General features: G+C 38.9%; 1 protein-coding gene across 1 annotated transcript in view; it reads left to right on the top strand.

Annotated features, from left to right (window-relative positions):
* The window catches only part of LOC118750241 (microtubule-associated protein futsch), a 45,617-nt gene that overhangs the window by 28,279 nt on the left and 3,543 nt on the right, over nt 1-13,795 (top strand). The window contains exons 3-4 of the mRNA XM_036484965.1: nt 6,889-13,561; nt 13,626-13,784. Of these exons, the coding sequence (XP_036340858.1) occupies nt 6,889-13,561; nt 13,626-13,784 (6,832 nt within the window). The remainder of the gene's footprint in view (nt 1-6,888; nt 13,562-13,625; nt 13,785-13,795) is intronic.

Here is a 13,795-nt window from a genome sequence, read left to right as displayed (position 1 = left end):
CAGCTAGGACTAATTTCAGGGAAGAAAACGCCCTTTCTATTGTGACCATAGAAAAAAGAAAAATTATAACATTTTATTGGGAAATTCAAATATTATTTTTACATACTTGAGTGGGTGGATCACTTAACTGCCTCTCTTTCCAGAAGTTTAAAACATTAATATTAGCTTTCATGTAAGGTAGCTTCAATGTTTCTATTTTCGTATAAACATCTACTGCTTCATTTATAGGTGCTATCGCAGAGGATAAATAGTTGTCTAAAATTTCAAAGTAATTTTCTTCCGACTTCTACTTAACCCTCGATTCTACATAAAAATAACTAACTTTTCACATTTTAAAAATAACAATAGCTCTCCACCATTTATGGGCAGAGCCGCATGCGTTTTCACGTGGAATGATCCATAAAAATCCTATGTACTTGTATATTGCATATCTATGTACATTACGGCGGGTCAATTTGTATGGGAGGTTTTTTCCACTATGCGCGTATAGCACAGGAGCATTCTACGTGTAGTTCTAAGCAAATTTGCCGAAGAAACCATGGCAAACCCCCTCGTCAGTAAAATTAAAGTAATTTCCCATAATAAAATTATGCTTCTGCGGCGGCATGTCTTCTTTTTAGTAGATCAATAACGACTGTACAAAAGCAAACGAAAAACCAGTTGAGCATTTGTAGCAGCTGCGAGAGCAATTCAACGACTCCCGTAGCGATAGCAATAGCAGTAGCAAAAATTTCGCTTTGCTATGCTGCAAACCGCTATCACAGCTTTTCATTTGCTACGACTCCAAACAGCACATTGTTCGTTTTTTTGCCTTATTCATCTGGGTAGTAGTACAACGAAACCCAGTCGGGAGCCGAGAAATACAAATACTCTTCGCGTTTTGTGCTACTTGCTCTGCTAATGGTTTCTTTAAATCAAGACCGATAGCAAGAGCAAACATAAAAACTGGCAAAGAGCGGAGCATTTTCAAACGCTGGTTTGACATATCGGACTCGATTTTTACTATGAACAAAACTATTATTCCCACTCTAATAATTGAAATACTATCTTTAGCATATCCAATCTGCTGATGAATTTGATTATTTAGATGAATAGTTTTAGATTTCGACACTTAACAAACTCCTGTTTCCACTACTCGGCACCAAAAAACTAAAAAACAAAAAAAAAACCGTACGTCATGCGGAATGCGCCCCTCGTGTCGGTTGGGCGGGAATGAAGGGTAAAAAGCCGTTGGGATTAATTAATAGGCGAGACCATTAACTACCAGTTCATATGTATATATTTAGGTTGCGGACTAACATCACAACTGCACCGACTTTTAGTATCAAGTCATGAGGTGGACCTCCCTACTCCTGTGGATATTCCGAAACGACAGTAGATATCGACGCCATAGTAAACATTTTCTTCTACGTACAACATATTAACCATATCTTTATTAAGTATCGTACAGTGCTTATTTTTTGATCCCGAAATTAATCGATCCTTCAAGTGGGTTTGATTAATTACTCAGAATGGGTAGTTAACTACAAATTTTCAGTACAAAAATCTTGGCTGCATTTCTTTATTCATTCTGAACGCTTGGAATACACTTTTTCGTTTACTTATTCTTAAGAAAGTTCCTGATGATATGTTAACGTATATTTCAAACGCATTCTGTTTATTCCGGCTGTGAAATGAGATTATCCGGAATGTATAAAGAAAGGCAGCCCTTATCTTAATTTTTGAGACCGGCGAGAGTGCTCTAACCCGTAAGAGAAAACTGAAATAATCAGATTCTCTGAAACGCGTATATATGGAGAGTTTAAAATACTTTACCGTTCTCTCAGTTCGTCTGCCAGGATTTCTTTTTTAAGTTTTCCAGCATTTTAAAATTATACAAAATTGAAAATAAATTTACACTGTACAGAGACAAAAGCAACATTTTTGTTTTGCAGATCTACCGCTGTATCGCTACCTAATTCGCACGAACGTAGCAATGCATTGCTCGATATGAAACAAAAACAGGGACGAAAGCGAATAAATGGAACTATTTTTCTTTCTCTTATGTCCCACTGAGACGCTGCCTATCGAAATGAACGTAGCAATAATTTGCTCAATGTAAACATTGTAAAAGCTTTCGACGCAAATATTTGGAAAGTGGTTCAATGAATCTTAAATGTGAAGAGTTGGTGCAAAGCTTCAGATCAAGCACTTTAATTTGATGTATAATTGTAGATCGCTGGGAATAAGCGCCTTGTTTTAGAATAATATTTATGTAGATAAGTAAAAAATGAGCGAAAAAAAAATCTTTATTTCATTACATGTGGTCATTGTTGTTTAGCCACAAAATCCTTGTTATAAAATATAATAGAAGTGTTTTGTACTCTATACTTACAATACGGCAGTCAATAAAAATCACGACAAATATTTTTCATTATTTCTGCTGCTTGAAAAAGTACCTACTTGACCGTTACTGTAAATTATCTTACTAAACGAGCATATAATTCTTGAGAGGTAATTTAAGAAATTTTGATAGAAACAAATTTCTTTTTAATTTCTTGAACGTCATTTTATTTGAATTTTTGGGTTTTTAATGGCCTTATTCTTAAAAAATAATGTAGGTTTAGGGCATGGTAGAAAAAAGAAGGTAGTCTCACTTAATGACATTAGCAGCCATGCTAGCCATTTAACTTTTGCTGGTATTTTGTCATTTTCATCAAAATCTAGCTACCAGATTGAAAATTATAATATAATTTTTTTCTGAAATAAACTTGGCATAGCAAAAAACAAAATAATTTTTTAAAATAATAAAAAAATACTGCAAAAATACAAAATACCACTCCCAGGAAGACGGTACAAATGTTTTTAAATTTCCAGCGCTTCCTTTAGTGAATTCGACATTTAAATCTGAAGTTAAAAGATAACACAATTAATATGAAAATAAGATCAGAAAAATTACATCTTGATGGGTTTGTTGAATTTATTAAATAAAATCTTTTAATAATGTTACCGCAACATAACACATAGATTAATTTCTAGTTTGGGGTTGGGGTGAGAAATACCATAAACGTAAGTAGGATGCCATTATCGATTATATTGACTAAAATATTTAAACTTAATTTCTAATTTATTTTTAAATATTAACAAATTTGCCTCATGAACAAATTATGAAGCTTCAAAACTCCCATTATCCATAAAAAAGTTGTTTACTGAAACTACCTTAATTTATATCATGGTTTAAACAGGTTTATGAATGAAAACATCAATTGCCTCATGAACAAATTATGAAGCTTCAAAACTCCCATTATCCATAAAAAAGTTGTTTACTGAAACTACCTTAATTTATATCATGGTTTAAACAGCTTTATAAATTGATGTTTTCAATTCATAAACCTTTTTAAAGCTACTTTATTTTTTATGAATATGGCTATAAGTTTTAGGTAAAAATATTTATTGATAGAATAGTAAATATATTACGATTACTTTTTATACCGATGCACAAATTTTCACTCCCGCCACAATTTAAGTTGAAACATAAAAACTATAATTACAAAACAAGAAAGTAAAACCGTCCTAAATACATGCATACATACATAATAAGCAAAAAAACTACGATACGAACAAGTAGTACCTGATTTTACATTCGTGCTGTCCACTTAGGTCAAAGAGTTTAAATTTTAAAAACATAATTCATTTGTATTAAAAATGCTTCAGATTTATACCTAGGGCTTTATAATCAAGCAATTTTTAAACTCGTATTTGCTAAAAAAAAGTTCCTTGCACTTAATTTCCATACAACTTTCTTTTCTAGCGTTTGCTTCACGCGCAACTACACAAATGGCGTAAGTGGCTTGCGAGCGAATGAGATCTTGCGTTTATTCACAAGCCTTTCAGATTCATAATTGTAAGCGAAACGAAGCCAGTGAGCAATATGAATTGGAGCTCATAAGCCAAACACTTGTGAGCACAGTTGCCAACTTGGTGCTTTAAGCACTAGATTTAGTGCTTTTTGAAAATTAAAACGCCTAAAAAAATTATTTAGTGCCTAGTGCCTTTTTTACTGCTTTTTTTGAACTCAAATTACTCCGATATAGTTAAGACCTGAAATAATTTTTAAATATTCAAAGCTGTGGCAGCACTGAATTTACAAAAATCTACAAATTTAAATGCATTTAAATACAACCATGATTGATAAAAAGCTGAACTTGTAAACCCACCTTGTTCAATTCTATTCGCCTTGAAAATGCTAGTAGATATGCGAGTAAGTTAAGTATTTCTTTTTTTCTTTTCTAATTATTTGTAAAAATTTTTATTTTTGTACCACCTGAGTAAAACACATCGTTTCTTGGTGCTGAATCCAAATCTGGCCGCACAATTGCTCTAGTACTAGAATTTTTAGATATTCTACCCCCAGATTACGAAGAACACGTGTTTTTGCGATATTTGAGGTTATATAATCAAAACATAAATTTTTTTTATCATTTCTACTTAGGGCATGATTTTCGTTTGTTGGGATTCGATTTTTCTTTCTTGAGATATATCAGTTTTAATGTGCAGTACTTCGGTATTACGTCGTAAGCATGGGTCATTATAGCATGTGGCTTTTCAATCGTTATGAGCGAAAAAGTTTTGTTTATTAATTTATGTATGCATCCTTGTAAATATTTTTAATTTTTTTGTTTTTGTTAAAAACAAACTGTTATGAAAAAAGCATCCTTTGATTAAAAAAAATTTGGTGCTTTTAGTTTGGTAAAACGCTTTTTTTCCAAGTTTTTGGTGCTTTTTGAAAAGGAAAAGTTGGCAACACTGCTTGTGAGTGCTTGCTCAGCACAAGCTCACAAGCCGGGGCTCTCTCCTTCATAACAATAAGTGAGCGCCATTCACACTTGCTTACTCTCCGTGATTATTTCGCTTGCTTCACACTTTTAAAGCTTAAACAGACGGCAGCGTTTATCCGGTTTAAATGGGACTTAATCCGGATCAACTGCAGTTAATTCCCGAGTTGATGCGGATCAACGCTGCCGTCTGTTTATGCAAGCAGCTCAACGTTGTGTTTTACTCAGTCAGTGCAGGTCTCTGATTCACACACAGTATCAACAACAACACCGCTGCAGGACTGTGCGTTTTATTTTGATTTGAGCATTGCTATGTTCCATTTATTCGTTTTCGTCCCTGTTTTTGTTTCATATCGAGCAAAGCATTGCTACGTTCATGCGAATGTGATACAGCGAAAGATCTGCAAAACAAAAATTATGCTTTTGCCTCTGTACAGATACCCATATATGTATAAATCTGACATGATTTATTTCGATGTATTTCTGAGGCAAATATGGTTCTATTTGTATTATAAATCTATATACATATGTATCTATATATAATCGTACAGAGACAATTTACTTTCAAATTAAGATGCTGAATCTGAAACTTTGCACTAACATTTCAGATTTAGGAATCATTCGATGTAGGTACATATTTGCACGGAAAGACCATAAAATTTTACATTGAGCAATTTTAAAATGTAAAACTGAATCTCACACACGTATTCTCCAATTTTCACCAATTTTGAACAATTTCATTTCTTTATTTTCAATTTTATATGGTTTTAAAATGCTGAAAAACCTAAAAAAATCCTGGCGGGTGAACTGAGGGAACGGTAAAGTATTTTAAACTCTCGATAAATATGCGTTTCAGAGAATATGGTTATTTCAGTTTTCTCTTGCGGGTTACAGAAGAGCGAGAACTCTCCCCAGACTCAAAAATTAAGATTAGTGCCACCAGAGATTATTTTGCGAGATTTAGCCGATTGGCTATTTAAACCTCAGGCTGGTGTAATTAATCAAAACCACTTGAAGGATCGATCAACTTCGCGTCGGAAAAATAAGCACTGTACGATAGTAGTTAATATGTTGTCCGTAGTAGAAATGGCGTCGATATCTACTGTCGTTTCTGAATATCCACAGGAGCCAGTAGAAGAAGAGGAGTTCCAACTCATGACTTGATACTAAAAGTTAGAGCAGTTGTGATGCTAATCCACAATCTAAATATGTACATATGAAGGGTTAGTTAATGGTCTCGCCTAATAGTTAAAGAATTACAATGTAATTGTTTGGATGCCGCAATACTAAAATGCACATATACAACCCGTTGATGGACTTAAAACATGTGATTCGAATTATACTATCCCATATTAATTAACAGCCCAGCGAATCAACACTTGCCTTTGTATTTAAACGTCGCCAATTCAAAATTATTGTAGCGTTCGCAATAACAATAAATAAGTCTCAAGACCCTAGCAATAGGATTGCTTAACGCATGGCGTATTGAGTAGAGTACGATCTTGCTCAAATACTAAGTTAGAGTTAACTACCAAAAGCAATGAATGTGGTTTTTTAGAATAAAGAAATGTGCAGATTTTTAGACCACGGAGCACCCCCATTTTCGGGGATTATTGCTAGTACTACTATTATTTCGCATTCCCCAACACTTCTTAATTTATAAAAATCATACATCTTTGAAGTATTTGCTCAAGGTTTATATCAAATATGTGTTATTACAACTTAAAATGTTTATTGAAATTCATTTGTAATGCTAAATAATATAAATTGATGCATTCGCGTAAATTGCAAATGGATAAGCCCTTCTAGAAGGCATGCAAGGAAGCACTTTTTTCAGCCCTTCTTGGAGGCCTTGGCTTTACTTAAGAAGGTCTATCTAAATTGTGGTCAGGGATATGTAGTTGTGATATGTAGTATATTAAAAACTATCGCGTAAAAAAATTAATGGAAATGAATAAAATGTTAATAAAATACTTATGTACTTATATACTTATACATACATATTTAGTATATGCATGTAAAAAAAAAATACTAAATTTGGTCGTAATATGTCGTTTAATCTTTGACTATATTTGTATTTTTCACCGTACAGGACTAAAGTTCAAGCACAACGGAAGTTTGCCCAGGGCCAGAATGCTCCAACATCTTCTTATAGCTCAGTAATTGCTGCTTCATCTTCTTCAAACACAGGTCCCAGCACGTCTTCTGAGAGTCGGGAACCCCCAACTGAGATTTTACCAAACAAGCGTCCTAAAACGGAGGACTTTTTAACGTTTTTGTGCTTTCGTGGAACACCCGCATTGCCTGCTCACTTGGACTTTTTGAATCAAGGTAAATCTAAAGATGCGGAAGACACAGTCAAGAAAATGCACACAAAACCAGCTAAGGGTGGGAAAAAAGGTAAAAAAGGCCGACCAAAAGGCAGCACTTCAAAAACACAAGGACCAAAAGCCTCCACATCCAAAAATGCAGCATCTACAGTAGTTGCACCATCAGAAGATGTTGAAACCAAAGCAGATGAACCAATAAAAGCAGACTCTACAAAAGAAGAAGATAAAACTGAGGAAGCTGATAATAGTGTTATATCATTTGCCGTGAGAAAGCGTGCTGAAGTAGTTGCTGGAGGCAATCGCAGAGGACGGCCCTCGGCAGATCGACATCCCGGTAGTTCTACAGAAGGTGATAAGTGCAATAATTCTCCAGATACAAAGAGACGGTCAAATAGGGGCGTTCGAAAAGAAGTCCAGCAACCTGCTGAACATGAAAGTGAGGAGGACGATGAATTTTATTCAGCAAAAGATGATGCCACCAAAATTGAGGATTCAGAAAAAGAATCATCTTCAGTGCGCAAAACTGATGCAAAGAAGTCGAAAACACCTACAATACAGGAACGAAAATCAGAAACGCCATCGAAGGAAAGTGAAACAGGACGTCTACGAAAAGGCAGGGCTTCTTCGGCAGCGAAAAAAGGTACAGATGATACTCCTGAAGATATGCAAGAGGAATTAAATTCTTCCAAACAAGTTTTGAAACCAATTCAAAAGCCAGAAGAGAAACCAAAAGCTAAAGAAAAAGCTCCATTAAAGCGTCCGAGACAAAAAGAATCACCAATATTTATACCATCGCCCGAACCATCAGGCCGAATGACAAGGCAGCGTGCCTTTTTTGAACCAGTAAAAGTGATACATACAGAAGATATTGGAGAAGAAACAACTGCCCAAGAAGAACATAAAACTGAGAGTATGGATATTAAATCATATAAAGATGCAGCAGTAGATATTCCCCAAATACAACAATTAAGCAAAAATACAAAGAAGGGAAGAAAACAGGAAGGTGATTCATTGAATGTTGAAAATAAAGATAGATTGAATGTCTTTGACTTCTCGTCGGATGATGAACAGCCATTGGCAAAGTCTATGAAGCTCAAAAAGGGCACCAAAGGAAATCCTAAAAAAGCTGCTGGCCGTGCAGGAAAGACGCCAAAACATGTAACTCAAAAAAAATCAAATGCTATACAAATGGAAACAACGCAAGTGGGCAATGCTACAGAAACTCAAGAAGTGAAAGTAGATCTTCAAAAAACTTCTATTTCCAATGGCAATGGAAAGGATGTATCGAATGAGAAACAGCAAACTACCACAAAAGGTAAAGGCAGAGGTCGAGGCCGAGCGGCAAAAAAGAAAGCAGATGAACAGGTAGAAGTAGAAATAGAGAGAGAAATAGCGCAAAGCTCTCTTCAGCAGTCACCCGCACGCCAGCTCTCAAATAAAAAATCTAAGTCAGACATTTCCGCTGTAAATGGTGAGGAGGAGAAAGAAACCATAGCAAGTGCACAAGCACGGCTTCAACGCCCGTCAAGAAAAACAAAAGAGGCAGCTGCTATCTACATGGGAATCATAGGGCATAAGCTCCAACTCGCTGAAGACGAAGATGATGATTTGTCATTGAATAGTTTTCCAGACCGACCAAACGTCAAAGAAATGGAAAAAATGGAAAATGAGTTGAAAAAGAACGCAGCAACGGCAGGTGGAAATGCAGCATCGAGTGCATCCGTCGGCAAGAGAGATTCTCCTAATCTAACAGTAACAGAACCATCGGTTCCTGTCGAGAAGCAAACGACTGGAAGACGCGGTCGCCCACCTAAACAATCTAAACATCCACCTATTAAACGAGAAATCGAAGGAATGCTTGTTAAAAAAGGAGCAATAGCGAAAATACTCCCTCCTATGGAAAGGGTACCTAATAATAAACAGAAATCGGAGCTCAGTAGACCTGATTCTGACGACGAAGATTTTCTGTTAAGCAAAGAGGTAAATGAAACGAAACGTAAGCTTGAGAAAAGTTTCAGTGATTCCGATGATGAACCCCTGGCTATTAAAGCAAATATCAAATCAAATGATAAAGACTCTGAAAACTCAGATTCAAGAAAATGTGACAGTACTCCGCAAAACATTGCACCGCCGAATCAATTGATGATGTTACCCATTACTACTAAACCAGTTTCTACTCCACCCCTCAACCCACCTACTCCAGTGACCAGCGCTTCCCCAATTACAGCAACGGTGCCACAGAGTACGACCCCGCAAATCCCAAGCCCTTTTAAAACAATTGAAAAGAAGTCACCTATTCCAACATCTAAGATATTAAATGTTCCCGCAACTTATGCAATACCTTCATCTACACCGCCATCATCAAGCGTAAATATGTCAATGAATTCTGGCTTTAACAAAACGCCGACATATATGCCTCCAGCTTCGCCGCACTATCATGCACCACATGTGCGTCCTTCTCCTCATCCATTTCCAACGGCAAAGTCTCCAACGGTACCCCCAACTCCCACGGGCTCTGTAACATTACCACCACATCTGCAGGCGCCACTTCCACCCCAGTCACCATTAAAATACCCAGCTGCTCCAACAACTTACCCACCACCAATCGAAGCGTATCCGTCGCCGAAAATTAATCCAAATTTCTTAACTCCGAAATTCGACCGTACAACTTTACCCCGTACAAATAATTTTCCCTCTCCATCTCCAGTGAAATTTGAACTGTCCGCGGTCACGAAAGGGGGACTTGGCAGTTCGACTTTGACTTCGAAAATGACAATTCCCGGATCAGGAACATCTGTAGCGATAACTGCAACAACCAGTATAAATACCTCGGCTACTGCCGGAGCAGCAGCTTCATCTGCAGATCCATTAAAAGACGAAATCGGGAGCATCCTGACAGCCAGTCTAATGCCCAGTAAAGAGGAATCTGGCAAAGTATTTGGAATTGCTAGCGTTAGCCTAGCACAAAGTTCGGGACCAGACAATACTAAGTGTACGTTGGGAAAGTGTGGCTCTATTCACAAACCAGTATTGGGTCCCGTTGTACCCACTGAGGGGTACATTGGTGATCAATTATCGAGCAAAGAACGACGTAAAGCAAAGGTTAACATGACGCATGAACAAATACAGAAGTGGTTAATTGAGTGTTCCTCGAATCCAGATGAGATTCAAGATGATTTGGACGACGATTTTGATGATAATTTACGACCAAATCTGTTCGCTACCACACCACCGCCTACGCGCGATGACAAGGAAAGTACTTCTTTCAGTTCGTCATCCAAAGCCACACGTGACTTGGGTAAAAGTGAAAGTGCTTGGTCTGCTAAAGGGCCTTCTTTAAAAGCAACGCCTGTAGTCGCAACAAGTAACCGAAAAGACGATGGCAAGTTACTGGATACAGTGAATCCAATGGACATTACATCTGATAACGAAAAAACAACTGGCCATGCGATTAATCTCACGCAAAAGAACAATGTTAAGGCGAATTCAGGTGCAAATACAAGGAGTGAAACGCCCACACCCGTAAAGACAACTCGTTCTGAAAAAATAGATAAGAAAAATACTATTAAGAAACCCAAGGAAGAAAAAGCGGCTAACGATTCTGTGAGCAAGGACAATAAACAAAATAAACTTGAAAAACAAAAAGACGCTCCAACAACATCCAGTGCAATATCCAAAAGTTCTGCTGGGAAGCTTCCGCAGTCGCAGCTGCCAACAGCTTATCCTCCATCGACTACAGACATCACTCCAGCGTCCAAGCAAAACCGCAAAAAGAACACCGTACCCACAACGGTGGTCCCCGCATTAGAAGAGAAAAATGGCACTCCATCTAAACCTGTATTGACTACTCTTCCAATCAGCAGTTCCGCGGCAACAAAAACGCCGAGGCGAACTCCCGTTTATAATCAGAAAAACCAACAAAAGCAAATGGAACTGAAGGAAACTACTACAACTAGTCACAAGAAGACTGCGCCATTTTCCTACGGTGCATTTTCCGCAGATAACGAAAAATCCATTTACTCTTTTGACAAGGATGATGATGAAGCGGAGGGCACCAAACTGCACTCAGCGCCAGCATTTAGACGTCAAAGTGGTCGAGACTCGCAAAATGATGAATCTACTCCAAACACTCCTCCAACGAGTAAAACATCGCCGGGAAAGAAACGTGCCTCAATAGCATCTACTAATGAGAAGCCTAATAAAGAAATAGCTGGTAAATCCCAAAACAGCTCAGTCTCCTTAACGCTGAGTCCTTCAGAAAATTGTAAACTCGTTAAAGTAAGTTTAGATTCTGAGAAACCTGGAGTAAGCAGCAAGGCTCCTACTACAAAGGTAACGAAAGGCGCCAAGAAGCAGGAAACTGCAAATAATGATGCCGATTCCGACTCGGAGGGACATACATTCTATATTCCACTGCAAGGTGTTGGAACAGGTGGTGATGGCGAAGGTGGCATCCAAGGTGTTGCTGTAAAATTAGGACGAGAGGGTCCCGATGGCCCAAATCAAAAGGTTATAATGCATGCAACTTTGGTCACAAAAGCTCAAATGGGATCGAATTCCAAACCACTACCGGAGTCCATGAATGTAGCGGATATAGTAAAAACTCTGATACCAACTTCGCAGGCAATATCGTCGGCAGCAGTGTCTAGTGCGCATACAGCTGTGGATGAAGTCGCGAAAAAGGGTGAGAAAACTAACGCTACAACCTCGGCTGCATCCTCGGCAGCGGCGGCAAACATGGATAAATCATCATCAAATAGCTTGAAAAATGTTCCGATCGGAACTGTTCAGCCCAGATTTAAAGGAGGCGTAGACGTTGCCAATCAGCCATCAACATCCGCTGCAGCGGCTGCTGCAAGCATGGGAAGTGGATTAGTTCGTGTCAATTCCAACTCCTCACTTTTTTCAGGCTCGGCAAAATCTCGCATGGGCGCGGCAGGTACCGGTCCATCAGGTCATGGCGCAAACAAGAAATTCAAGGATGACACACCAATAAAAATGTCGAATAACACTGCTTTTCCGCGCCACGATGATCCCACTCAGATGGTAGAGGCGCCCATTTTCCGGCCAACGGAAAAGGAGTTTGCCGACCCTATAGACTTCATTGAACGTATCACTCCCATTGCTGCGCGATTCGGCATTTGCAAAATAATACCTCCTGCGACATTCAAACCAGAATGCCGCATATCGGATGAAATGCGTTTTACAGCTTACAATCAATATGTGCATAAGATGCTCCATCGTTGGGGTCCAAGTGCGAAGGAGTTAAGTGCAATAAAGAAATATCTAGCAACGCAGAGCATCGTAATGAATCATCCACCTTGGATTGGGGGCATGGAAGTTGATCTACCGCGCTTATATCATACCGTGCAAGAGTTGGGTGGTTTAAAGGAGGTGATCGAGAAAAAGAAATGGGCACGGGTTGCCGAGGAGATGTGCATTCCGAAGTTGGCACAGGATCGTGTTACGAAACTTGATGACATATATTGCAAATATTTGCTCCCTTACGATACCTTGTCGCCAGCTGAGCGCCAAAAACTATTCGATGAGGTTGAAGCAGATTGGGCCAAACGCGAGGCTCGCGCTCGAAGAAATGCCGATCGTTTTGTGAATACTGAAAGCGTATCCAACGAAGAAGATGATGTATCTTCAGAAGATGATGAAGAGTCGGAGGAGGAGGTAGACGGCGTGTCCATGGAGTGTATTGTGAAAGGCCGCAGTATGCCGCTAAGTCAATTCTATCGCATTGCGCGGAACACTATGGCGCTATGGTTTAAGAACACCGAACCCATTGTTAATGAAGTAGAGGCCGAGTTCTGGCGTCATGTAGCTGTGCGTGACAGTCACGTTTGCGTACACTCTGGTTCCATCGACTCATCTGGCTGGGGCTATGGTTTCCCCAGCCCTGGCCCAAAGAGCAAAGGGTCGAATTATGCGCGGCATCCATGGAATCTAAAAGTGCTGACAAATAATCCAGGCTCGGTATTGCGCTCACTTGGTCCCGTAATGGGCGTTACTGTACCGACTCTGCATGTGGGCATGCTGTTCTCCGCTTGTTGTTGGTATCGCGATCCACATGGACTCTCATGGATTGAATACCTACACACAGGTGCTTCAAAACTGTGGTACGGCATTCCAGATGACCAGAGCGCAAACTTCCGTTCGGCACTTACTTCGCTCATTCCCACGCATTGCCAAAATAAGACAATTTGGCTACCTTGTGACACGGTTATGGTTCCACCGCACATGCTCACCGATCGGGGAGTGTCGCTATGCCGTATCGAGCAGAAACCAGGCGAATTCATTGTTGTTTTTCCCCGTGCCTATACCTCCAGCTTGGCTACTGGCTACGTAGTTTCTGAGAGCGTTTACTTTGCTACTACATCGTGGTTGGATTTGGCAAAAGATGATTTCAGAGTAAGTTCTTAAAACGTATGGCGGATTTGCGTATGTATTTTTAATTGTTCTTTTCACTTTCCAGGACATACATGATAGCTGCGAACCAGCTATGTTCTCCTTAGAACAGTTACTCTTTGCCTTGGGTTATGATCAGCGCGTGACGTCAGATACGTTGCAGCAAATGTTGCCGATGTTGCAAGAGGTTAATGAGAAAGAACTGGCTGCCCGGGAACAGCTTAAGGTAAGACAAAC

Source organism: Rhagoletis pomonella, unplaced genomic scaffold (assembly GCF_013731165.1).
Source record: "Rhagoletis pomonella isolate Grant_MI unplaced genomic scaffold, Rhpom_1.0 Rhpom_scaffold_00178, whole genome shotgun sequence".
NCBI classification, from domain to species: Eukaryota; Metazoa; Arthropoda; class Insecta; order Diptera; family Tephritidae; genus Rhagoletis; species Rhagoletis pomonella.
This window is presented reverse-complemented; position numbering and strand designations above follow the sequence as displayed.